The sequence below is a fragment of the Rhipicephalus microplus genome, chromosome 9 (genome assembly GCF_043290135.1).
Source record: "Rhipicephalus microplus isolate Deutch F79 chromosome 9, USDA_Rmic, whole genome shotgun sequence".
Taxonomy (NCBI): Eukaryota; Metazoa; Arthropoda; class Arachnida; order Ixodida; family Ixodidae; genus Rhipicephalus; species Rhipicephalus microplus.
In genome coordinates, this window is record NC_134708.1 from 97,303,587 (window position 1) to 97,329,377 (window position 25,791).

At 48.1% G+C, this 25,791-nt stretch overlaps 1 protein-coding gene across 6 annotated transcripts in view; it reads right to left on the minus strand.

Moving 5' to 3' along the window:
* Nucleotides 1-25,791, minus strand: part of LOC119163139 (cell adhesion molecule Dscam1) — a 187,275-nt gene that overhangs the window by 104,406 nt on the left and 57,078 nt on the right. Inside the window, exons 1-2 of one of the 6 annotated variants that reach the window (XM_075874125.1) lie at nt 24,775-24,892; nt 23,521-23,811 (exon numbers count right to left, since the gene is read on the minus strand). The exons of 3 other annotated variants lie outside the window; for them this stretch is intronic. In XM_075874125.1, coding sequence (XP_075730240.1) covers nt 23,521-23,811; nt 24,775-24,856 — 373 coding nt within the window. In that variant the 5' untranslated portion in view covers nt 24,857-24,892. Of the gene's footprint in view, nt 1-15,056; nt 15,378-15,447; nt 15,597-19,489; nt 19,784-20,599; nt 20,882-23,520; nt 23,812-24,774; nt 24,893-25,791 lie in introns of those variants that run through there. 2 more of the 6 variants (XM_075874119.1, XM_075874120.1) reach the window with 2 other exon arrangements.

The window sequence follows — 25,791 nt, forward strand, 5'->3', positions numbered from 1 at the left end:
CAGCGCGAAAGGTCCCCGAGAACATTTTGCTTCACGGTGCATGCACGTCGCGACAGTTTCGTCTCCCGCGGAGCTGCAGTCGAGAATCCCGAGCTGCGCAACTTGGGCGAGCCTGGATGGTCGGTATATCTCTCGAACGCATATAGAAAGCTACACGCCCGCGTATAGGCTTTCATTGCACCTCAGCGACTCCCATGCAGAGGTGGCCCGACGAAGTTTGCCGCAAATGTTCTGCAATGGAACGCCCAACTCGTGCGCTGCAGGCAGATGCCGCGATTTGGCTTTTTATTATCTAAAGCCGTTGTTTTAGACTAGCGGCTCGATTGCGCGAGGTGAAGGAGCAGGCCAAAAAGGGCAGTTTTTTTTATATAAAAACTCACGATTCGCGACCAGTTCCTGCAATATTTGAGTTTCGGATTACTTACGGGGTGAAAACTAGCGAAATCTACGATGAACAACAAAGAAGAGATTAGACAAGAACTGGCAACAGTGCTTGTTTTATCTCTTATTAGTGGTCCGTCGTCGATTGCGCTGTAGTGTTCACCTCATCAGTTACCTACCGACTAGACCCAACCGAAGTCTTACTGCGACAAACCTGGTCACAGCACCTATGCAAACCGCCGTTGCGAACAAGCTCTTGGTCTCACTGATGCATCATGCAGCTACATATCTGATGACTTTCGCGTTAGAATCAAATGAGCATATAATCTAAAAGCCTATTTCAACAAACTACTCGCTGTTTGATATTGCAAATACGCGCGCCCGCTGTAGTACTACAACGTTTGTCTTATTTACAATAACATCTAGCGATGTCAAAAATAAAAGGTGCCGTCATTGACCAAACTACTTTTAAATTATATATGTTTTGGCTAGCGCTTTAATTTTAATACCTTAATCACGACCAGACACTTCGGTAACACTGTCTGATGAAGTCCACGCAATAAATGGGGTGCGGGTCGAGCTGTTAGGTTATCTCTATGTTAGCTCAATGTTGCATATTCACATGGTTAATGAAATATCGGGCTCAACTCCAAAATAACGCGGGTATTGCTTACTTCGAAACGTATATAGAACCTATTAGTCGCTCACCTTCCTCCGAAGCCAGCGCCCACGTAAGCGCCCACGCCAGCATCAAGAACACGAGAAGTAACTTCGTCATCGAAAGTTTCGTAACAGTACGAATTTGTGAAGCGGAGACGAACGCCGGACAACCGCGTTAATGGTGCGGCGTTTGTTGGCGCAGTGAGGCGCTGCCGGTCTGTGTATTCGAGAGGCTTTCGCCGCAACCGGGAACAGCTGAGGTCTCTATAGATGAAACATGTTCCGCGATGAAACAAGTTGTTTGATCTAGGGACATTAGAAACAGCGGACAGATACCGGCACTTCGTGAAAGGATTTGTAAGTTGCCATGGCCTGCGAGATCGCGCTATATACCTCCCGGCGCGCCGTCTCGGAGGCCATGAGCCCACTATTATCATCGCATGGAAATGTCGCGCACCAACAATGTGCGACTATAGCCGCGGAAAACGTTATTGCCTAAAATGAAGCATTATATTATTAACCTGCATGCCTGTTGACGTGACCGAACACTATGTTGAGTGATATGACCGCTCAAAAACGGTTTATTTGTCACGTGCATGTACACTGATCCTTATTAAAGACACACTAAATAGAAAAATAAGTATTCTCGTACAAGTAAACTACTTTTTCGCGAACCAAAAACGCCATATTCGCCGCGATAAGGCGCTTGGGACAAAGAAAACGTGAAAAAAGAAAATGCGAGTGCTGACTACACATTAAGGTCCCTGCACCAGCCGCCTTGAAGTCAGATTTCGACGGCGTTTACTAGCGTTGGGTAATGCCTAGAATTAACGCACCAAGTTTTACAAAGCTTGGCGGGGGCAATGAAGTCAAAATACAAAAAAATTACTTTTAATCCCTGACGTCGCTATATAGGATGCTAGCCGCAAATTCAAAAGTGAAACTCTTGATTGATTTTTTTCTGAGTTAGGCCATGGTGACAAAACTTCTGACAGTAGCGTTTTCAAAGTAGAATTTACCAGTATACAGTTTCAATGCTAATTTGTTCTCTACTTCAGTCTTCTTTTATGCTCCTTTATACTAAAGTACTATAGCACTATTGCACAAAAGAGTTCAACGAAACTGTCACTGCAAGGCTGGCCGCAGCGACACCACGGGGCACCGCTCGGGTCCGACGATTCGCGCCGCGTGGAGTACATAGCGCATTGCTTATAAGCGATTGAATAAAATCTACACAACGCAATCCAGGACGAATGACCACTGCGAGCACATGCGAAGTGGGTCGTTGCTGCTTGTCGACACAAACGCCTCCAACCGATTCACGATTTGCCGGGCGACAACGCGGAAATCGCGCACGTGTTGGTGGCATTGCTTCAACTGACTCCTTCGGAGGCAGACATGAGGGGCGCTTCGAAGGCTCTCGCAAACACGCAAGTGACATTTGTTGTGCATCTGCCGTTAAAAATGACACGTTCAGGTGTACACAAAACAGCGAAGTAGATGCCTCTAGCCAGCGGCCCTGCAGTGGCTGCTCGTCCTGCGGGAGCTGGCAAAAAATGGACAGTCTGTTTCACACTAAAACGCCTCGCACTCACGATTCAGAGGAACCAAATTCGATTCCGCGTGCCGGAATCTTTTTCTGGATTTTTTTTCTTGCATTTTTACACATATAGATACGTATACATATACGGTGAGTGACGGCGACACCTACGTCGACGCCGGTGGCAAGATCCGAGAGTCTCTATATAATTGCTATCACAATAATTGGAAGGCACACAGATCAGATACGTGTTAGGGGAAATCTCGGAGCGCACGGCCAGCGCTGCACTAGCGCGCCGGTAGCAGCTCGCGCATGCGCAGATGCTTGAGAAGCGTGCAATTGAACACACACACACACACACACACACATATATATATATATATATATATATATATATATATATATATAGGCAAAAAAGGGGCGACGAAACTTTCGTGGAAGCGTCTTTACTAACGTGGAAGCGTCTTTACTAATATATATATATATATATATATATATATATATATATATATATATATATATATATATATATATATATATATATATATATATATATATATATATATATATATATATATATATATATATTTCTGCTGTGAACCGCAGCACGCTGCGACGAAGAAATACCAAACGGAGCACGTACGTTACTCTAATAAAAAAAACGGAAACCCCAGCGCTCTACAGCGACTGATGTGCAGCTATGCGGGTTCAACACAATGAAACAAATGAGAATGAGTTCAGGAATGATGTACGTTAGGATAATGATCTGAACGTGCTTCTTCTGGATGGCATTTCGTTACTTGAGGCAGCACTCGCTCGCCGGCCCCGAAATGCACGCGTCAAGCTTCCAACTTCACTTAATACCTCCTCATGTCCCCAGCGGCAGCGATGACGGCGCTCATTTTGGACGGCATGCTGTACTGTGACATGATGAGAATCATGGGCCCAATTTCCGGAGCAATGAGGAAATTCGCCCGCTGCCTGACGTTGCAGCCAGCGCGCGCCGCCGTAGCCGAATACGCGGCCATGATCCGGTCAGTGCGCGACTGCCGCGCTGGCCGCATCATGGCCGCATCGTGAGGCCACGCGCTACGACATTTTCCCCAAGTGTGAAACAGATTGTACACGTAGTCGGTTCCACAATTGCCTTCTAATATTTTTTTCCTCTTTCTCTCACTGTTTCCCCTTTCCATTTCTTTATATCAACTTGTGTCTGCATCTTTCTCCATTTCTTCATTTGTCTTTACACCTGAAAAATCGACTTGCTGCGCAAACTTGAAGGAAAACAAGAAGGGAGACAGGAATACCAAAAACCGCGGTGCGGCGGTTCGCTCTTTCCTGTCTGCCTTCTCGTTTTCCTTCAAGTTTGCGCAGCAAGTCGATTTTTCAAGTATGAACCAACTATAGTCTGCAAAAAGTGGTGCTTCTTCACACCATTTGCGCCTTTCATGCCTTTCTTTCTCTCTCTCTCTCTCTCTCTCTCTGTTTATGCTCGTTTTTTTTTTTTTGGCCGTCAAGGCTATTGCATTCCACGCCGGACGAAAGGCCGCACGCGTGCTGGGAGTGAAGAAGACGAAAACAGCGCGCGCCGGTTCATGATGATAACGATAATAGCTTTCTGTTACCTCTGCAGGAAATGACGACCGACGAAGCAGCTCCCGCATTAAAAGCATGTTAAGTGCTTTCAAACAGAAATCTGAATCAGCAACGCAGTTGGCGTATATGAAAAATGCGCAAAATTAGTCAAGCAACTGTAGCGAGTGCATCTCCTCGGGAAAATTTCAACGCAAGCACGAGGGCACTCGATCTGTCGAGTTGATGAAGAAGAAGAAGAATGCGGGCTGCAGGGATGCAGCCATGAAAGACTGCCCTGCCCAAGTTTTTCGAGGCCACAAAACTCAGCAAGACTGCTCTGCGAGAACAGGGCCTCAGCAAGAGAACCCTGACGTACCAAACGCATCGGAACACGTGGGAAGAGTAGCAGCGTTGCTCGGCTTCCTGGCGAGCAAGCACCCGTGGCACCCGTACCCGGCACTGACCTGCGGCCTGACGGCGGTGGTCACCTTCGTCGTCGGTGCCGTCTACGTCGCCTACCTATTCGGACGCCGTAACCGGGACACGGGCGATCCACGTTTCTGCTGCCCCAACGAAGCCGACCTGGTGGTCTGGTACGTCAACAGAAGTGTGGTCCCTTGCAAAGACTTCTTCGCCTACGTCTGCTCCAACGTCATCGCCGACGGACTACAGCTGCAAGTCGAGCAAAGCATGTACTCGTGGCGCGCCCTGATCACCGGCCACATCGCAGCCGACGCGCGCAGAGGCGACATCGGGCGATTCGTGACGGCGTACTACAGGTCGTGCATGGAGATCGCCACACGCAGACCAGCCTTCCTGCGTTCTCTCGCCAGTGCGTTGATTAAGGTTGCGTGGAAAGGTGCGGTCGTCTTCAGGAGCAGAGAGGCTTTTGCTTACATGGTCACTGCCTCGGTCGTATACGAACTCGCGTCGGTGGTTTACGTCTCTTTCGATGTGCCAAGTGCAACGATGTCCATAAGAATGAAACGCGTCTGCAGCAAGGAACAGCAGGACTTCGAAACACTCGCTCCAGTACTAGACGCCATCTCGGTGACTCTCAACGCTACGACGACGGCAGAAGCTGTGCGCAGATACGTACTCGAATTGTGCAGCTACATTTCCGTAGCTGGTCGCGCACGAAAAGGGTACGCCACGGCAAACGAAAGCGGCGCGTTTGATCAAGAAGTCTGGAACATCGAAGACGTAAAATACGGCCTCGAAAGGTGCGGCTTCTCCTTGTCGAACGCGTCCTCCATAGAAGTGCAGGGTGTTGGCGAAATACGTGCCCTGTACTCGGCGTTCGCGGCCAACGAGGACAGCGAGGCCACAGCGAAGACGGTGGCCTACCTCGTGTGGTACAGCGTGGTCCTCGGATCGCGCGACTTCTACCAGTTCTACGACGGCACCGCGCCCAGCGTGTACAGGGTGTGCGGGTCCAGCCTGTTCTACATATCGGAGATACAAGACGCCTTCTCGGCTGCCCAGTTCACGAGCCCCGAGAAGGACGTCGAGGCCCGAAGAATCTTCGCTCGCCTCAAGAACTCCGTCTACGCGGGCTGCCGGCGATACTCACTGATTGGCGACGAGGACTCGAAACGGTTCGAGAGTTTCATTGAGAACTTGCAAATTCTTCCCTACGCAGAACCGGCCGAAAACACCGTTCCCATTCCGACCGCCACGGCGGACTTCGGCGAGAACCTGCTGCGAGGGCGGGCGTATGGGTTCGAGGTGGTGAAGATGCGCCAGTTGAGAGTAGCCGGTGAACAGCTGTCGCGGTACGGTCACGTAAATTTTTCAGGCGACAAGTGGCTCCAGTTGTCGTCCGTCGCCTACAGATACATCAGTGTCGATTCCGACGAGCGTTACCTTCCCAACTACGCCTTTGTGGGCCGGATTCTGGCAGAGGCCCTGTGGTTCAAGCTGCTCACGCACGCCCACTGGTCTCCGAGCACTGCCGCCAGCATGAAGAGATTCAAGCGTTGCTTCGTGCAGAGCCAACCGGGCGGCGACTGGCGCCCGGTGCCCTTCTCGCTTGTCGTCGCGGCCTTGGGATTGGCTTCGACGCTGCACGCGCTCAACGTGACCGACTGGTACGATCCCGTGGTCGTTCGCGAAACACGCGTTTCGCACGCGCAGTTCTTCTACATTATCGCCACCTTCTACAGGTGTCCGATTTACTGGGAACCGAGAGTGGCTCAATCCGTCAACGCGTTGCTGCAATACGTCGGCGACTTCTCAAACGCATTCCACTGCCCGAAAAGCGAGGCCTTGGCCAGGACTGGTCGGTGCATTCTTGAGCGGCATCGTCGAAGTTTATCCACGTTGTGATTGGGTACGCATAATAAAGCGAGCGTATTTGTGTCGAATTGCGAGAGCAAAGCCTCGTCTATTCGCCGAGTAAGAATTGTCTGCGGTGGCGTGGTCGCTACACTGCCCTATCATGCGTAACTCGTGTCCCTTGGAATACGATATAGAAAGAGAACGCTGACCGATGCGCCCGAAAAACGTTAATTATTTTACTGTTGTATTTTCGTGGATGACGCGAAGAACCGAAACGAGTGCAGAAACAGCCCAGTTGACGCTCGATTTCGGCGCAAACACGTGGTGCAGACACCTCATGCATATGGAAGCACGAAGCTTTGACTAGATGGTGGATGGAAAAGTCCGAATGACATCTAGATACGCATTCAGCGAATATCTTATGTACCACTCGAACACCTGTAATTTGAGCGCTCACAATATGTTCAGCACGCCCGCAAATTGAGTCTCCCGTGCTTGAGAGAACAGTCCGGAAGAGCAGTCATGTTGTGAGATGTCAGTCTTGCTAATATGACGTTATGCTAACTTCAAAGTACAGCAGTCACCAGCACAGCTGCTCGGTGCATAAATTGTTGCTTTGATTATATTAGCTATTAGGAGCCTAATCAAAACTACTGGGGCTGTGGGGAAGGGCCGTGTATGTACAAACAGCTGCTGCAAACTGCTGCTGGAATGTTTTGGTCAGCTATCCCGACAATCTTTACCTAGCGTGTAAATGTCTTTTTATAAAGTGCCACATTTCATATTCGTGACATACGTATACAATAAATAGCTCGCAAGCGCTAAAAAAATCCAGTTCTGTAGGGATATTCTCATCGACGGCTAATACTGAAAAGGTGTCCTAAATATCGCCAGGCCTTCGCGGCACACGCAACACTGTCAATGCCAAAGCTAGGAAAGCGGCCTTTCCGTGTCCTTAAAAAAAAAAAAAAAAAACTTCATCACGCACACTTGCAGGGTACTCGCTACGCCATTAATCATTGTGTAATAGACAGGCATTCTATCACTATCCTTCGTCGTTCTTATAAGAAGCGTGCACCTGCTGCACACCTGCAAGGAACTTCGTGCATTTTTTTTTGTGCTGTGCTTGACGACGACGAACCAGAAGCTTTTGCAATCCGGCGAACAATCTCCAACAGTGGGTATGCGCCACAACTTATAGGTGATCAAGAACAAGCTTTTGTAATTGGTGGAGCGTTGGACGACCCCGCTCGTTGCGCAATTCGCATTGTGTGACGCCTGATTTTTTTCCTGTGCTGTTCTTAAACGCTTTATTACTCATATTAACGCGATTTCTTTCCCGACATCAAGCCTGTCTAAGGACAGCTTGCAAAAGAGTTTCAAGCACCAGCGTGGCTTACTGGTAGAATACTGGGCTGGCACACAGGAGACCCGGGTTGGAATGCGATGGTGCTTTTTTGTTTTGTTTTTCTTGTTTCGTGCGATGGTGGTTAAGGACACCGGCGGCAGCGGCGCACAACTACGGCGCGCACGTGAACTGTGTTGCGATCTCATAACAGCTCTCGCTGTAAAAATTTATCCGCGATGCACTTTAATGACCTGAATTAAAATCGGCGGGGAGGGGGATACTAATACAGTGCAGCAAATACAAAAGTGCCAAGTTTACCCATTCTTGCCTTCCGTACAAGCAGCTCCACGCGTTTAACAGGGGAAAGCGATGCAGGGACGGGCTGCTGAAAACAATTCTATATAGAGAGATAAATAGTCACCATACCTGTAAAAGGACACCTCATGTATGAGTGTGGCGTTCGTGAGAACCATTGAAATCGCATTATAGAGAACTTTCTAATCGGCAGTATTTCAGACGTCGCGTAATCGTGAAAGTTCCCTAAAACTTACAGAACAGCCTGCTGTAAAAAAACACTACGAGGACATATAAAATGTACCTAGGATATTACTTGTGACGCCCAGTTGAAACGTGTATGGCTATGTAGAATAGGACAGGATTTTCCCCATTCCAGTCCTTGAAGTCGCAGCTATAAGTCAAAATTACTTTTCTTCAATTGCCTTGACGTAGGAATGGTTGCCCCGCCGCGGTGGTCTAGTGGCTAAGGTACTCGGCTGCTGACCCGCAGGTCGCGGGTTCAAATCCCGGCTGCGGCGGCTGCATTTCCGATGGAGGCGGAAATGTCGAGGCCCGTGTGCTCAGCTTTGGGTGCACGTTAAAGAACCCCAGGTGGTCAAAATTTCCGGAGCCCTCCACTACGGCGTCTCTCATAATCATATGGTGGTTTTGGGACGTTAAACCCCACTAATCAATCAACGTAGGAATGGTTCACTCCAATTGTGCTGGGAGTCACACAGTGTATGTTGCACATAATTCGCCATGTATGCTGGTGTAAACGTTTCCCAAAGAACTGCGTCGATTGCGTGTGTTGTATACTGTAGAGCGCGCGCATGTATGCATAATTTTGTCTATGCAAGCATGGCATGCGGGTATGTGTGGACGTGTATAGATACGTATATATGTTCACATCAGCGGCGTGTCGTTAAAGCGTATACTGATAACCGAAACAATCATGCTCACCAGATATAACCAGGGGTACCGTAACGCTCGCCGAAGACGACTCTCCGTAGGAAATGACGCAGCTGTAGTTTCCAACGTCCCCGCGTCGCACGTCTCTGATGCCCAGAGTGATGCTGTTCTTCGACGCTCGGTGGAAAGACACCCGATCGTTGGCCGAGAGGTCGTCCTCATTTTCCTTAGTCCATGCCACGCGAAGGCCTTCGCCGTGCCAGCTTGCCTTAGGCACGAAGCAGCTCGCTATGGCGTCGTCGCCCAAAGCCAGGTTCGGCTGGAAGCCGCTTGTCTGCGGCTTGGGCGCGTGGACTGTGCGAACGAATTCCCGCGATTGAAACCACTCTGTTACTGGAAGCTATCAATCGCAGACACCTTGGCTATGAAACTGAATAATAACAGTGTTGCTGATTGGGCTGTATAGTCTAGAAGAGGGATGCTGCAGGAGCGGTTAGAATGGTAACCTGGGTCACCAACCGCTCCATTTGTTCGTCTCTATCACAGTTTCTATGACTTCTTCGAAATGTTTTCTCTTTTTTTTTTGTTAAGTATCGATGCTTGAAGGGCATATTAATGGTTACAACTTAAGGGAGAAAATGTCTGCGCCACCTAGCCATCGCTGTCTCTCCCACAGGAGCACTACAAGAGCTCTAGCTGCATTCGATAGTGCGGACTCGTTTTAGTGACGTGAAACACTTCTCGAGCTATCGAGATAGTTCTCTCTCCCTTACATGTACACGTTCGTGTTGCTGGCTTTTGGTAGGAAACATAAACATTTCATTAAAGTCCGTCCGGGATTCCAACGAAACATAATCAATGTTTAGGATACAAGTACGAATCTCCACCCACTAATTTGGTATTTACATTAGCCAAGAGAAGGCACTTTCGGTTCGATTGGAAACTAGCTAGACTAGCTAGCATGACTGTTGTTCACGGGTGAATGAGAGGCGCAGCGGGGTCTCGTGGGCGGAGTCAACATATTTTTTTTCATAGTTTTAACTTAGTACATCTAACATTTAGCCATTCCAGTATTAGCCATCACATAGCCAACAACACAAGCATGTGCATATGCTAGTATGCGAGTCGATACGGTAGTCAAATACGGCGAGAAATTTATATCTGACGTCACATAGTATGCCACCAGAGAAAGCGGGTGGGGAGCTCCATGCAAACACTGAGTTCAACAACTTGTGAAACGAGGATTAACGTACCGTCGGTAGGCGCCGCTGCGCAAGGCCAGTTCGACGCTGTGAAGACGACCGAAACAGTCGCTGTCCACCTACATAAAGTTTTCTTGAAAGCCATCAAGACGAGTGTATTAATCGCGTGAGACTCGCTCCTCGGAGCTTGCCGTTGTGAGTGCCCTTCCACAGGCGTCACTGGGACGGCTATGAAACGGAGAGCGAAGGCGCACTTCAAGTGGCGCGCGGCGGCGCAACTGTGGACGACTAGCGCCGGGTCGTGGTTGGAAAGAGAACTACACCGCGACCAAAGCAGCGCGCACGCGGACCTCAAGTTGCTTACCAATCAGGCAGTCCTTAGTTCACCACAGCGAGAATTTCAGAGGAAATCACTCTGTCAGTACTGTGGCGACAAAAGACATTTCCCATTGAAATAGATTAATGATAAAAATGGCAGAGGAGGAGGCGAGCCGAAGTGCAGTCTTCCACGCGAGGGCTTTCATCACACGGCCGCGAACATACACGGTCGCGCAATAACAACGAGAAGTGGCGAGACAGAGTGCGATCTCCACTTTCGACGACAGAGCCGGTATTCTTTGGGCGATAGAATCGTCATTCATAATTCGGAACGCGTCAGGAGCGTAGCCAGAAATGTTTTTTGGGGGAAGAAAAGGGGGTTGAACCATACTTTAAGTATGTTCGTGCGCTTGTATGTCTGCGTGTACATATTGATGCCGCGCGTAAGTACCAGTGGCGACATCGCGTCGTCACATTATACGCGTGCAAAATTGAAAAATTTTCGGAGAGGGTGGACGTGTTGAACGCCCCCCCCCCCCCCCCGATTCCCCCTTTGGCTAGGCCCATGGAACGCATTACTTACGCATCTTATTTTAACGTGTAAAACGGAGATGTCATGGGTAATAAAAGAGAGATTAGCCATTGCTGTGTGTCGTTATTTCCGTATTGCGTGGATGTTGCGGAAACCAGCCACATGAAGTTTTTTTTTTAAAGTCGTCCATTTAGGCACCAGTTCACGGATGTTTTCCCTCAATAATTATCATCACCAGCGATCCTGGTCCCATTCTTCTGCCGCTTCGTTTGACTGAAGCTTCAGAGCAGGCATAATATCCAGAATACGCAGAGCCATTCGTACCTGTGACTGCGAGGTATGCCGAGAAGCGACCGCTTCCGGCTGCGTTCTCGGCCACGCACGTGTAATTGCCGCTGTCCTCGGCCGAAACGTCGAGAATGGTGAGCGTGGAGACGGGACCTCCCTTGATTGACGTCACTGTCAGGCTCGCCGTGGGCTCCAAAGGTTTGTCGTCCTTCAGCCACGAAAGTTGAAAAGGGCCCGCGATGCCCTTTGGTATCACACAACTGACGACAACGCTATCGCCTGGTGAGAGGTTCGCGGGAAACTTGAATTCTTTTATTCTAGGGACGTCTGTAAAGACAATCAGCTGTAATTATTCCAGGTTCAATAGAACAAGGTGCGCAGGCAAGGCAATCAGCGCATTTAATCGCGCACAACATGCCATGGGTAATGCCATATTCATTTTTTTAATGAGATGATTTGAAGGATTCCGTTCACTAGAAAATGTTACATTACATGAATGCGATAATAACGTAAGATATTTGGCAATTCTTTCAATTACGCGCAACTCTGACTGCATATAGATAATGCTCTCGAATGATTAATTTCCGTGAAGAAAAATGAACTCCAAATGGAATGCAATCTGAGCATACATAAAAGTCCAGTAAATGAAAGAATGTTTTACCTGAAGCGCCAGGGTAAGCGTCGGCAGGCGCGAAAACGAAGAACCGAAAAACGCAGAGCGTCAAAACTCGGCGTAGAGACATGAATAAGCAGGATACGCCAGACACACGCTACGAAGCACGGAATGCGCGTCTTCAAGTGAGCGTCGGGGCAAGATAGCGCGGCTTGTGCGAGCGTCTCCGAGGTGAAACGAAACGCGGACAAGTGCTGCCACCCAGTGGCAAAGGGAGGAATTGCGAATGGCGCCAAGGACAAATTCTGTTTTCGGAAACGAATCGTGAAAAAACTTCCGCTGCGAGACGTGCTTATACATCCAGTTTTTTTCAGGCCGACGCGAACGATCGAAATCGTATTACGTCGGTAAAAAGCCCCCTATTTACAATATTGGCCAGTCGATTCTCCAATGATGCCTCTTACAAGATGGTAATAATGAAGTATTATTATTATTATTATTATTATTATTATTATTATTATTATTATTATTCGAGATGTCGAGCCAAATGCATCCAATTGCAGAAATACCACCGACGTTGCCATGCCGTGAGACAAAGGCAGTCCGCGAAAGTGTGCGTTTGTAATAATACCATCGTTCACGTAATGTGTAATTAAGGTCGACAAAAACATCAGGCTCTCACTCGCCTTATTTTGCGAGCAGATAATGACAGCATGATGCGCAGGTCGTGACGCGTTGACGGGAAACTGACGCTGCACTATAGCAGTTCGCTTCTACATCAGTTGAAATCTCCGAGCTCCGGGTAAAGCGATGATTTACCAGACAGTGCTACCTTGCACGACGAGCGGTGCCGTGAAGCTGTCGCTGCCGAGAGAGTTCCTCGCCACGCAGGTGTAGTTGCCGACGTCCTCGGGACGGAGGTCGGCGATGCGCAGCAAACTCACGCTGCCGCCAAACTGCGCGGACACTGAAACTCGCTCGCTCTTTTCCAGCTCATCACCGTCCTTCAGCCACGCCATGTGATGCAGCCCCGTAGCGCCCTTCTTAACGGCACAGCTCACCAATATGTGTTCGCCCAGTGTCACTTCCGGCGGAAATGAAAACTGCCTGAGCACTGGCGACTCTGCGGAGAAGCGGACAGTTTACTCAATATATCCCATCCAATCAACGAAATGTCAAGGCGTTCTAGCACTGCTGCAATACCGTACGGAAATACGGAAACACCGTGCCGTAGTCGTCGCTTTCTTAGCCTACAAGTGATCTAGTAGTCACTTTGATCGTCTCTTGAAGTTAGCATAACTATCAACTTGCGCTGCCAAAAAGTTAAACGAGGAAAAACTGCGCTCTGTTCACCACGGTGCGGTATTTCTCTACTCGCCGTACCGTATTACCGTCACTGCTAAAACACCTTGATAAAGCTGCGACCGCGTATAAATGTTCGGCGCTTACCGTTTTCTTTGGCACCGGAGGGGTGTGGCGTGAGTAAGACGAACGCAATAATTATCATCGTCCAACGCGCGTCCACCTTCGACGTACATGTCACGGCATGACGAACCGCGGCCTCCATTGCGCCGTCGCTTCACTCCAGAAACTGACTGTGAAGCATCGCGTCAATAAAATGCAATTCAAGACTCGCGGTTTGCAACGGACAACTAGCGGCACCTGGAAACAGCAGTGAAAACTAGGAGTTCTCTCGACGAGGCCTCGAAGAACACCGGTGCTTCTGTCGCGAAATCTCGGGCCTCGTGCGTTCCGCACGCAAGGTGTTGCGTTTTCGCTGCATGTTCGTACGCCGGAAGTATAAAACCACTTGTGGCCACGGACCTGGCCTAGCGACGTCAAGAAATCACTAGACAGAAAGCCGAAGGAATGCAGGTACTTCAAGCACACACACGAATCCCGTTTGGCGTAAGTTAGCCTGATAGAGAGAGATCAGAAGAAAAAAAAATCGCGAAGAAAATCGTATATAATTAAGGTTCGTTGACTTCGTGTATGGACATGTCATTAAAGGTTATCCGCGATACGATATTCTACCCATAAGCAGGATATCTCAAGGCGATTCCCATTCTCGCCCATCGCTCACTGGGAGGCAAAATCTAAAAATTTTTTGCTGAAGTTCGCACCACCACGTGGTTACATTGAATCCCGAGGTATTTTGTTATTTTCGGTCCCTCTTATAATGCAATCGGTAATTTAGTTGAATGATTATTTTCGTCCTGCATTCGAGATAATGACACGCTGCCACTTCAAGATGAAGGGCACAGCGGAGGCCGTGAAAATCAGGCTAAACAAAAAAAAAAAAAACAGGGGTGCGTAATATATGGTTAGCGAGTACACAGTTCAGGATCAAAAACGTTCGAGAAGGTTTCGAAATCTATTTGCAACATGTCACATTAGACGATCTTGGTTTGTAAAAGTCTCGTGCACGATATCATGTACGGGATGCCGTACTAATATCAGTAGGAAGGAATGTTTTAGTCCAACTGCACTGGATTATGCATTCGAGCCACGGTAGATGTAGCAAGATGCTGCAGCAGCGGAAATAATATTCACACCAGACGTCCATAGTTTCCTGCAAATATAAACAAAGGACTGCTGTCTGCTGTTATACTCGCGATGCACGGGCTATGAATTCATGTGAACAATCGCTACGCCAGAGTCACCACGTAGTTTGAAGCCGTGCAAACATCTTGCAAGAGCTTCTTTTGTGTAAATCACGGTAGTCTAAAAAATGACCAAATGAACTGAGACATTCCGCGCTGCGGTAACTGTTCGTGGCTCAAGGGCCAAACTTGACCAAAGAGGGCGACGATTTTACAATATATCATATCACATCAGCATCACCAGCCTGAACAAGACTACGCCCACTGCCAGGCAGAAGCCTCTCCCATTTTCCGCCAATGAACGCGATTCCGTGCTTTCTGTTACCAATTTATACCTGCGAACTTATATTCATCTGCCCGCCTAGCTTTCAGTATCCGCCTCGCGCGTTTGCCGGCTCTTGGAATCCAAGATACGCGTACTCAAAGCTTAGCAATCGCCTCACGATTGCAGAGACGCATGTTCAGAAGCTTTACCAAACGCTTTGCGAATTCACAAGACCGGGCTTGTGATCAAGGTGTCGGACTCACCGGAGACGGCTAGAGGTACTGTAATGCTCTCCGACGCATCTCCGTAAGAGGCAATGCAAGTGTAGTTGCCGATGTCCTCCGGTCTGATGTCTCTTATACTCAAGGTGGCGCTGCTTTCTGATGTGCTGAGAAGAGACACGCGGCCATTGGATGACAGATCCTCGCCGTCACTCCTCGTCCATGTCATCCGAAGTCTCACGTCATCGCCACGCCTGCTTGTTCTGGGCACGAAGCAGCTCGCGATGGCCTCGTCGCCCAGGCCCAAGTTCGGCGGAAAGCCGAGGCTGTTCGGTTTTGGATGGTCCCCGATCATCGAAGACGCTGCGGGCGAGATGCACGACTGTGGATTGGAAGACCCGTGCGGGTACCGAGGAAACCCATTCGTACGTACCTCCAGAAGACCGCGCTGGAAACACGAGAGCACTGATGACCAGAACTGCAGTGCAGGAAGCGGTAGTTGGGCGAATCTTCCTGGAGCAGGAATCCATTTTCTCAATCAGCCGTCCACAAGAGGCGATTACTGCGCGTTGAGAATTCAGAAGAGCGAACTCTACCATCGGTGTCTTCCACGCGATTGCGCTGAGGGGCTGAGCTTTCCGCGACCTGGAAGCATTCATACGCGCTACCGGACAACTAGCGACGCCTAGTCGCCGGCCGAGGAAGCGCCGCACAAACGGCGGGTAATTCGAAAAGGCATTGTGCACTACTAGCACACAACTCCATGGACCGGTGTTCGTTTTCCAAAAGAAATTTGCGTGCGCATATTTGTAGGGCGCGAGTGCACGTTATCGCCAAAAGCACTCGTCTTGTAATGCGTATTTAGAAAGCAATTCGTGGCTTATTCTCTGTACCGAAGACAAGTCGAGTTCTGGCTAGCGCTATAGGTATTTTCCGCAACGCACAATAAAATGTGCTCTGTCACTCAGCTGTGTTACCTCGTGTGGCATCTGCAATATATATATATATATATATATATATATATATATATATATATATATATATATATATATATATATATATATATATATATATATATATATCCAGCATTATTTGTACGTGGGAGTTGTGGAGTCTTCAAAGGCCTGTAAGCTACTGCGGTATGCGGCGCTTGACGGGAAGTCACGGGCAGTGCCTATTCCAGTACACTGCAATTGAAAAAAAAAAAAAATGTCCGCATCTGCGAGAGAATCACGTCACCAGAAAGGCGTGCTTCTCTTGTGATAATGTCGTGACTTGTTTATCATCACAGCAGGGTCGCCTTGTCACGACAGACCATCCATTGTTACGAGAATCATGCAAGAAGAAAAAAAAAGCCATATATAGTACGGCCGCGAGGATGAAGCATTGATCAGACCATCGCAATTTGCTGCTAAAGCGTTTAGTGACTATGAAGCAGCGAAGTTCTAGCACGGGAACCTGTGCTTGTGCGCATGTTATTTTTGTTTTATCGAGAATTGTCATGTTTTCGTGCAAAGTGCGACGAAATCGCGAAAGTGGTGATGATCATGGGCGTCGCCGGACGGGGGGTCTGGGTTGCGGAATGTGTACTCGCCCCCAGACACCACAAGCCACACTAGCGCCTCTTCCATCCCGCACCGCGATGTAACGCGGGTTTGCGAACCCTTAAAAGACAAAATTGTGTCGACGACCCTGGTGTTGATTCACTTCGGAAACAAGCACTTCGAACAAAGACTCCTTCATTGAGTGTAAGTGTGCGTTCTTTCTTACCCCAGGTTCGTACAAGTTGAGAACTCTATCGCTGTGCTTAGTCGCACGACGGGAAAATTGCAAGCAATACCTCTGACGGCGAGATACGCGGTGAACCGATCGCTTCCGGCTGCATTCCTGGCCACACAGCTGTAGTTTCCGCTGTCCCTGGCGGAGACGTCGGCGATAGTGAGAGTGGACATAGGACCGCCCTTAGATAACGTCACGGTAAGGCTTGCTGAAGGCACAACGGGCCGGTCGTCTTTCCGCCATGACAGTTCGTAAGGACCCGAACTTCCCTTTTGTACCAAGCACACCACGGCAACCGTGTCGCCAGGGGACAGGTTCGTCGGAAATTCGAATTCCTTTATCTTTGGGCCGTCTGGAAGGACAAGCGGTTGGTTTTTGTACGTCGTAGTTGGTCGCAGTGACGAGATCTTGCGATGGAATCGAGTACTTGACTACGGGGTAGCTGGTAGAATGATTGAGCGGTAGAAGGAAACTGAGATTGCTTAAGCACCTCTCTATAGACTATAATGAGAATACAAAAACAAATGTGCTACCTTGGACAAAGGCCTAAGGATAAGAACGTCGAGAGTGATCACATCTGAATCCCTGCTTAATATAGTTGGGCACATACGTTCAGTAAAGCCTTGGCACGCACCTACAAATTTAGGTTGCCCATCTGAGTTATAGAGATCTTTAACATTTCCAGCGAACACTTAGTCCCTGCACTCCACTGAAATCACGTGATGCACTCCACGTGGACTGTTTCAGTGGACCGCCACTGTTTCGCATTCGACGGCTTATGCCAGAGAATACACAGATGTCCGCAATTTTTTTTTCCTGATGCCTTCGCTCGACACATTTGATTACGAAAGTGTGCAGCGAATTCACTAATTTGCCTATATCACATTGGTGCGTGTGTAAGCAAATATTCTGCCAGATAAGCGCACCTAATGAAGTGATTCGTCATCTGCCACTGACAACAAATTGATTCGAAGAACAGAAAATACAAGGCAGCTGGAAGCATCCATACCTGATGAGTGACTGTGGCCTTCTGCGAACGCATATGAAAGTTGGAGAATAGCAAAGGCGAGAACGTCGTGGCGGACCATAGCGGCGCAGCGGTGAGAAGCACACGGGCGAATGCCGCCGCCGAGCTCTGCCAGCGGACGCTCGCACACGAGAATCGAAAACGGCGCGTGGACGAGTCCCGCCACCTGTTCGTGAGCGGCAAAAGCAGAAACGGCGCGAAAACTGAAATAACAAAATGTCGCCCGCAAAAGCCAGACTGCGAGAGCTCATCGCTTGAGAAACGGATCACTTCGCTGCCCACGAGTTCCATCGGATTAGCTTTCCTCTTTGTCAGGGAGCGACTGTCGAACGATTCTGAAGTTTCGTTTCTTTGTAGCCCAGCTGCGTATTCTGGTTTATGTACCAAGCGTGGATAGCATGGATGGATGCTGGAACGTTATTTACGCGTCTGCAGAATTTTGTCTTGTAGGGTGCAAACCCGAATGGCACCGTGTCTTAGAGAGGGGGGAACGTTGGCGTAGCTTCATCTTGGGTAAGGGGGGGGGGGGCAAGTGCTGGAGTGACTTGAGGGGAGCGAGTGCCCTATTTGCAGTGCCCTTCCTGCCGACGCATTCTGGTTTCGGGGACGTTAGCAGATTGTTAAGGTGCACGGTGTGATGCATTTAGAGAGAGGTTTTGCGGGAAAACATTCGCTTGAAGCAGTGTTGGCTCACTATCGAGCCAACACTTTTCAGCCCTGACGTAAATCGCAGGGCGAGGGGGAGGCACTCACTGTACCGTCATCTTTCTTTTGTTCAGGCTCTGGGGCGAGTGTTCCCCCTTGAGCTTTATCTTTCAAGCATCACATATTTGCATTGCTTGACAGTTCAATATGCAATGCATTTCACTAATTTTTATTTCCTGATGATCTTGCAGTGTGTATTTGTGCTCAACACCCCTCTGCCGCGAGAGGAGGCTATTCAAATCGCAACTGTCGTTCGACGGCGGTTTCAGCAGAGACTGAGCAGAACAGTGCAGTTTTGCGATTAGGCGAGCTTGGCACTCATACTCGTGTTTCAATTTTCTTCGAAAGCATGATTTCTTAATAATAATAATAATAATATATATATATATATATATATATATATATATATATATATATATATATATATATATATATATATATATATATATATATATATATATATATATATATATATATATATATATATATATTGTGCACGTTCTGATATTTCTGAATTTATGCGACTGCTTTCTATGCAATGTCGAAGTTCTTAATCGACGGGGCGGGGATGTCGTTAGGGTACAACGCGTTACGTAGGAATAATGAAAACAAAAAGTACCTGCTCATGAGAGTGATCACTTGCTCAGAAGAATCGATCGCTGAACCATTCAACCAGAAGGGAGATCGAAATATCGGTTGTGCGTGAGGTATAGTACATATATAATGCATTTCGCTAAATTTAAAGTGGTACTAATCTGACTATTTCATCTTTTCATTTTGTTTGCGTTTTAGCGTGTGTGGCGCACACACGTCTGTGTGTGATCTGAGACAATAGTATGCGCTATTGCCTCCGATATTGCGCGACATTAAAGGCCTTTTGTGCGCCACTAAACGTTTCACCCTATGCAAATGTTTAAAACGTTTCGCTTGCGTCATATCGCTGATTCTAGTTATTGTAGTTTACCGTTGACGACGAGCGCCGCCGTGAAGCTGTCGCTGCCGAACGAGTTGCTCGCGCTGCACGTGTAGTTTCCCACGTCCTCGGGTTGCAGGCTCGCTATTGACAGAGTCGAGCTCCTCTTGGTGTTCGGGTACGACACAGACACACGATCGGCATTCTCTCGCAGGTCGACGCCGTCCTTTTGCCAAGAGATGCGGTACGGTCCCGCCGTGCCTTTCTTCACCACGCAAGCAACGATGATCTCATCGCCCAGACTGACATCAGGAGGAAAGGCGAACTCCAGAAGCCTCGGAGGGCCTGTGATCATCGGAGCCATCGGGGAACGCATTATCATTTTTAGAAATAAAGCTTTTTCTGTTGCCAAAAGGATTGTGTGAAAGAACCCCTGACAGCAAAAATTTTATTCGTGATCCTTTTTTACATTGCTTTGTATATACTGAAACCGAGTCTTAAATCGTATAAAGTATCGTATGCTAGCGTTTTTAGTTGTGACCGATTCCAGGATCACTTCGAAACGCCCGGCAAAAATCACTAGAAACTAGCGCCCCGTCGCGGGGAGCACCTAACATTACGTGCACTGACGCTTTGGTGACGTAAAAAACGCGCACTTTTCAAATCTGGGTCCAGCGCGCGGTAAATGTGGGAGCTTCGGCATGACTTAAGCCTGTTATCCATTCACTAAAAATGGTTTTAATTTGTCAACATCGTGTCCCCTCAGGGAGAACAAAAGTATTCCTGCTATAAGCATGCAGCTAATACCCCAAATTAGAGCAGCCCGACAACAGAGAGAGAGGGGCGAGGAACCGTAGCCCTCGTCGGCTGCCAGTCGTGCTATGTGCACCCCGCAAGTCCGCAGCTTCACGTGGGGCTCCTATGTCGTACCAGCGGCGATGTTCGGAGATGTTACCAATAAAGTCCCTAACGCTGCCGACTCAGAAGAGCGCCTACGCTCACTGTAAAACCAAATCACGATTCCTTAAAAAGAACTTTCGGGCTAAAATAGTCTACCTGAAGTACCCACGTATACAGGGCAATTTAATGACAACAATATCTCGAGGCTTTAAGTTTGCTGTCAGGGGTCCCTGAATATCCTGTTCTTTGCAGTTGGCTTACCGGTGTCTCTGGCTGAAGACTCTGTGGCAGACACGAAGAAGACCAACGCCAAATACGCACGTCTGTTCATATCGCCGGAGAACTTGCAGTTGCTCTTTGTATGAGGAAATTGTGATTGAACTTTCAAGCACAAGCGCTGCTGAGCCAAGCGCCGCGTTGAAAATGCGAACACCTCTCGCAAGCCCGAACTAAAAATGTCCAGAAGGAAACGCGAAATACGGACTGCAGCATAATCCGCTTGATGGTGGACAACTAACGACACCCAGCGAGTGAATGCAAAACTACCCGCGGAAAAAAAGCTCATCGTCTCCCGGGCAGGACGTCGGAGCGCGCTGTTTGAAACCGGTGGAGAATTCGACTTGCGTGCGTTATTATATGTGCCCTCGTAAAAGTCTAAAAGGACACTAAGGTTACGCAATGAATTAGCACAGACTGATAATTTATACTGTGAAAACTCCCGTGTCGTTAGTTTCACCAGCCGAGTACCTTAGCCACTAGACCCGCCACGGTGGTCTAGTGGCTAAGGTACTCGGCTGCTGACCCGCAGGTCGCGGGATCAAATCCCGACTGTGGCGGCTGCATTTCCGATGGAGGCGGAAATGTTGTAGGCCCGTGTACTCAGATTTGGGTGCACGTTAAAAAACTCCAGGTGGTCAAAAATTTCCGGAGCCCTCCACTACGGCGTCTCTCATAATCATATGGTGGTTTTGGGACGTTAAAACCCGCAAATCAATCAGTTTCACCACCATAGGTTTCGTTATAGCAGAAAAAATCAATGTCAAACGTCGCTTTTTTTTTAAATTCCCGCTGAAATTTCCGTTGGTGATGTCGCGGATTTCAAAGTTTCTTTTTTTTTTGGGGGGGGGGGTGGCGGCATTGGCTCAACGAATTTTTTTTTTTTTAACCTCATGTATGTCAAGCCTCTCTGGTTCCCGCAAAAGACAGTGCACTTGCATTCAACCTATCGGGATCTGCGTGTGCCACAGTGGACGTAGCCAAAATTTATGACGTCACGGCGACTGGTGCGAGAAATTGCAGATAACGTCGCCATCGCATTCAGTTTTTTGCACGTTTTTCTCGCTTACCAAGCGTCTCTTCGCAGAAAACGTCGGTTATTGGTATCGTGAAAGAGCAATTCCCGAATGCGAGAAAAAGCGTTATTCGGTGAGTGACCCTTTTAAAAATCTGCATTCATTTAGCCCAGTATGAAACTATACAATAAGTATAAAAATTGACGTTTGTCGCGCAATACGTACGTTTGACAATTATTACACTGTGAAAAGGATCATTCATACATTCATAAATGTTATCTCATATCGGCACGTTTGGTGGAAGTAGAATGTTATGACCGATTGCACAACATAGCAACGCGTTTCCGCTCTGAATATTTACGCGCGAAACCGGCGACGGGTGAACAAACCGTGGCATTCGATGATAAGCATAGGCGCACGCAGGTTTTTCCACTCGGGGGAGCCAAGCGTGACCACCTGCAGTGATGAAGCTTGCGAATACGATTTTGAAAGATACGAAACGTTTAAACGTAATTCTAAAGCGATAGCTTCTCATAAGAGCGTCGACACACGCAGTTGATCATGACAACGGAACATGCCGTGAGGACAGCGCAAATTGCTGTAGTCACGACGCGACCTTCATCCCTGCGAGTACAACAGATTACAGATACAGATGCGCAACAGACAAGCGAATGGCAGCTAACGTTGCCACTTGAGAGAACTTTTCCACGTCTCGTGCATGCGTAATTTCTGAAGGGGATTTGATGTCAGGTTTCGACAAGCATATCCGTATACTGATCTCCATAACGACTGAAACCTGTAATCTGATGTCGATTCTCATATGTAGAGTTCTTGTTGCACGGTTATTTTTTCAACACACAGTGACTGAACGGAGTTTCAGGACAAAAATTCTTGATAGTACTCACATGTGTGACACACTTATTAAAAAAAAATTAAAAGGCAACGAAGCCAGTCGTGTCCGGTTCGGGCCTCTAGCCAGATGTCCGCGGGCACGTGTTTGATGCCCCTGGGGTGGGGATTTGAAACCTAGACCTTCTAATCTGGTAGCTATCACATACTCGACGTTATGGGCGTGCATGTGGGTATACCGTAGGCCTTTGGCGCGAGATGTAAACATTTCTATAACGTTGTTGAAATCAGCAGGGCGTCGGACGCGTATTTCTAGCGCCGTGTATTCGGGTCCCACGAACGGAAGGAGTGTTTTTTTTTTTTTCACTTTAAGTCATTTCAATTTGCTTCATGATTACTGCTGTACGACTAAGACGTAAAATTGTCCCTGTACTTCGTTTGGCCGTTCGTTGGATTCGTTTGGCTCCATTCGTTGTGATGATTAGGACTGCCTTGTCATACCATCGTCATCATAGGCCAACGCGCCATCTTTGCCGTCACCCTTTTACCGCTGTTTCTAGCCACGCCGCATCCCGCAAGACTTTGGCTTGAGGATGTCTACACCACTGATTTAGACAGTCATCCCATCATGGTTCCTGCCCCTTAGGGTTATGTGTATATAACGAACACTTTGAAGGCCACAGCGTCGCCTGGTCTATTGTTCAAGAAGCACTCTGACGCTTCCAAATCTTGACTCGAATATGTTCACAATATAAAGAAAGCGCGAACCTGGTACCCGTTCAAGGAATGGCTCATATGAGAACAGAAAAGACGTTTTTACTTAATTTCTTTTACGTTTTAAGCAACTAAACTTTTATTTTGATTGGTGCATCTCGAACAGGAACATCTTGAATCGATGCGCATTTTGCCTTGAATATAACAGAGCGCGTAATCCAGGAATCTCTTTGTTACTTTTCCTAAACTTCACGAAGACAAATGCTTCGCGATCTTCTTCCACAAGTCTTGTGAAGGTTTACGACATTGACAAGCATGACCCCATACCTTTGACGGCCAGGTAGGCGGAGAATTCTTCGCTTCCGACCGCGTTCCTAGCGACACAGGTGTAGTTTCCGCTGTCTTCAGCCGCTAGGTCGACTATGCTCAGCGCCGACAGGGGTCCTCCCTTGTGCGAAGCCACCGTCAGGGTCTCTGTAGGTTGCACTGGCACGCCGTTCTTCCTCCACGTGAGTTCGAACGGGCCCGAACTTCCTTTTTTCACGACGCAGTTCACGGCGACCGTGTCGCCGGGAGAAAGGTTGGCCGGAAACCTAAACTCCCTGATCTTCGGCGGTTCTGGAACGAAGCCGGTCATTAAAGCGCGCTGCGCCACCGAAGCCCGTATTTTAAAACGAAGTTCTACTCGACCCGACGCTTGCTCGTCTGAAACTAGTGTGTCGCCACTAGGCTGGAGTTGTCAGACTGGGCATGCGAACACGGACAGCACGCGAAGTCAAGACACCACAAACGCCATGATGCCTTGACTTGACCAAGCGTCCTGATAAGGTCCTTTAGCATGGAGTTGTCAGTGTTATTCAGTTCTGAAACCTCGGATAACTTGAGAATTCAGATTAAGCTTGAATGCCGACCCATATCGTTCCATTAGTTGCCCCGAATGTGCCTACAAAGGTGAAACTATAGCATAGCAACAGGCCAGTAGTTTCGCTGACGCTGGCTGTCTATGCACAGACCCAAAAGGCAGTCGAAGAAATTGATTCGTATGCCTCATGCACTCGACAGTCGAATTGGAGGCGAAGCGTGAATTTGAGTCAAGGCACGCTTGTGAACGCGACAGGAATATTCGCTTTTATAGCGCCCATGAAAGTCTTATAGCACTTGGCGAAAGTCTGTGAAGCGAAGTATCATTATATTCTTCAATAGTTATGAAATTCTTGCTCACATTGTTTGAGAACTTGCTGCCTAACCACTAAAGCGCATGTTAAACCGAACAATGTGCTTTGTATGCATGCATTGGCTGTTTAGGCATAGGTGCTGTGCACCTTGAAGCCAGCGTGAAGTATACACAGTGTCTTTAAACAAAACGCATTGATTTCATTTTGGCTTGAAGTGTGCAAATGTTTTAATGTAGTCAGCGTGCGCTAATCATAGATCACATAACAATTGCAGGAACGTGCTTCTGCATAACAAGTCTTTCTAGCATACGATACAGTTGCGTCATTCACTACTCTGGCGGCATATTTAAAAAAATGAAAACTGCACTAAGTGGACGTAAGCAAATCAACTACCAACGTTACATACCTGAACTTTGCACGAAGTAACTCGCCGACAAAGCAACAAGGAACCCCACGACTCCACGACGGAGCAGTGCACATTGGAGCATGATCGCAGTGTATCACAAGAGCGCCCAGTCGATTTTGCAGAGCAGCGAGCTGCCCGAAGCGTCCGTTGAAAACGACTCACTTGGAACGAACTGGAACACCCGTAAGTAAAGCGCGGCAGCTGGGCATTTAAGAAAATCTCACTTGCGGGCAACTAGCGTCACCTGCCGCCGGTACTGCAAGCCATTAGCGAAAGGGAGCGCTCGATTTGAATTTAACTTGAAGGAGTGAAAGCGCGAGCTTCAAAAGAAATTTCTTTCGATGTGTCCTAAAAATCGGCGACGATTGCAACAGCAACAAGTGGCAATATGTAGTTAAGGAAAGCAGTGTAATCTTAAGGGCTTGCTTAATATTACGCTAATATGTCGCTATTACGATATTTTCGAGGGTTTCTGCGGATATGCACTGTACAACTGATGATGATAAGGCGTTCCAATCGTGGCAGGAATGAATTTGCGTATGCGACGATAAGTAGTTGTGGCACAATGAACATAAGTCGTGCTTTGCCTGAAATTTCGCTTTAGATGATGCTATAGGTACGGTGCAATGTCAACGGTTAAATTGGTGTTTGGAAAGTAAAAAGAGAAATTTAAGTCTTGCTACTACGCGCCGTTGTAATAACGGTGGTGGCATGGGTAGTTTCAGCATCGCTGTTACTGAGTCAGTCGATGAATATTTGGAGAGACAATGCACTGGATCGCGCATTCGAAATTCAGTCAAGGGCGTCCTTACTTGGCTTTCGCTTGACGTTGAAGGCAACGCTTCTCCTTCATTGATTTAATAAATAAGAATAATAAAGACGAAATAACAACGAAGCATTCCCAAATCATACGCAATCACGCAACATTCACGTGAAACCCCCACCACTCTGCGACGCATTTACTCGAGTTGTACCCGTGGGAAGTTGTGGGCGGCGATTTTTTTTTTCGTCTGTCAG